The sequence below is a fragment of the Alligator sinensis genome, unplaced genomic scaffold (assembly GCF_000455745.1).
Source record: "Alligator sinensis unplaced genomic scaffold, ASM45574v1 scaffold264_1, whole genome shotgun sequence".
Taxonomy (NCBI): Eukaryota; Metazoa; Chordata; order Crocodylia; family Alligatoridae; genus Alligator; species Alligator sinensis.
Window position 1 is genome coordinate 4,120,776 of NW_005841831.1, and position 1,941 is coordinate 4,122,716.

Genomic DNA, 1,941 nt, shown 5'->3' on the forward strand with positions numbered 1-1,941 from the left:
GTGGTGGGAGCCACTACCCCTCTCTGCACCCCCCGAACGAACCGTGGCTCTGTCCCATGCCCCACCCTGACTGTGCAGGACCTGGCAGGGTGGGTGTGGGGTCCCGGGGGCTTCGTCTCCTCCAGCCTGGTGGTTCAGCCAAAGCTGGCCCTGCTCCGGCCCCTGGCTGGGGTCCCCAGGCAGTTTGGGGCCGGTGCCAGGGTGGGGAGGCAACCAGGGCTGGGGTGGGGCTGGGGGCGATAGATTTCTTGGTGCGGGGGGTGCTGGGCAACGACCCTGGGCATGGGGCCTGGCTTGGCTTCTTCCCTATCCCTGCCGGGTCCCAGGCCCAGCCCCCACCCCCTCCACCCTGCGCCCTCCCTTTTCCCACCCCTGCAGCTGGCTGGGCAGTGGGGGAGGGGGGAGGTGCTGATTTCAGCCCCCCGCCACCCGACCAGAAGGGGGTACAGTCCAGAAGGGGTACACTCCTTAAAAAAGGCTGAAAACCCCTACTCTAACTGATCTGCTCTTTTTGTGTCTGCACTAACTGAAAACACTGCAACTTTGAATGTGTTTCATTTGATACTCCATATAGAGGTCCCCCAGGTTTTGGGCACAAGACAAAATAGTTACACTGTTTCACATGACTCCGGCTTGTGAGTGGTAGGTCTCTCCTCTACAATTTAAAAATGGTTTAGTGTTGCCTGTCCACAGTCTGACCATTTCAGTGGGCATTAAGACATAAAGGGGAAACTGGCATGAATTTTCCACAGGTAACTTCCCTATAAGTGTATGAGATTTAACAACTAGATTGTTTTTTCTCTCCTACTGTCTCCAGGCAGTGCAAGTAACCGATCCAGTACTCGAAGCGTCATGAGTGGCAGTAGTGGAATGGAAGGGGACAGCGAGGGGTGCTTTCAGCTCTGTTGTACACTGTCTGTTTGCCTTCAGTGTGCATTTGGGTCTGATCTTGTATTGCACTATTTAAAAAAAAAAAATCTACCAACAAAACATACAAAATCACAAAGCAGCTTTAGATCTTCATTACAACAAAGTTACCTACTTCTGCTGTAAAAGGTAGAAGAAACAAACTAACATGAAATGTGGTTGCTATGGGCCTCTGTGCATCCTCATGCACGTAACCCTCTCCACATCTGTTCTTACCCCTTGCTTGGTTCATATCTGTAGTCTAATTTGAAAGCTTTTTGAGGCAGGGATCTTTCCCAAGCACCTGTTCCACAAAGCACCTAGCATGCCTTATAGAATAATAAGAGCTGGAAAGGACTTCACAGGTCATAGGCACAGTGCTACTTGTAGTACATATATAAATATATTCTCTGTTACATTATAAATGGATCTTCACATGATTATTTGTCAAGTCCCAAAGTTTCCTTCCAAGGAAGATGATATACCTGTGTGGGGAATGGAATCTTGAAGGAACATAGGACTGGAAGGGGTCCCCTAGGCTTTTGAGTCCAGTCTCTTGTATTTGCAGACAACCATTAACCAAAGAGACCTAAAAATCTTCCATGCCAAAACCTCACATGCCACATCTGCAAGGCACAAAACCAGAAATGCTAAGAACACATGGCACCAGTAAAACCAGGGGAAATGAAGGCTCTGCCAGTGCTTTGACTGCATTGACAAAAGGAACTGGAATATTGCCTATTGGAAGGATCCTGGGAAACTGATTATTGCCCATACTACCAAGGAAGGTGAAAACCTCCACAGCCCTTGACAATCTGACCTATGGAAAAATGGCTTCCTAACCCCAAAGCTGGCAACTGGTTTGATCCTGAGCAGAAGGGCAAAACTCTAACTAGGAACCTCTGAGGCTGCTAGCTAGGATGAGATCTAACTGGGGCAGTGTGAACAGGACAACTGCCCCAGGCACTGATTGGGGGTGGGGGGAAGGGGGAATCAAAAATTGTGATCACAGCAGCAAGTGAAAGTCGCTGCTGA

At 49.6% G+C, this 1,941-nt stretch overlaps 1 protein-coding gene across 1 annotated transcript in view; it reads left to right on the top strand.

Annotated features, from left to right (window-relative positions):
* PIK3AP1 (phosphoinositide-3-kinase adaptor protein 1) overlaps positions 1–1,941 on the top strand; it is an 84,211-nt gene that overhangs the window by 76,805 nt on the left and 5,465 nt on the right. Inside the window, exon 15 of the mRNA XM_014524619.2 lies at positions 818–888. Within this exon, the coding sequence (XP_014380105.1) occupies positions 818–888 (71 nt within the window). The remainder of the gene's footprint in view (positions 1–817; positions 889–1,941) is intronic.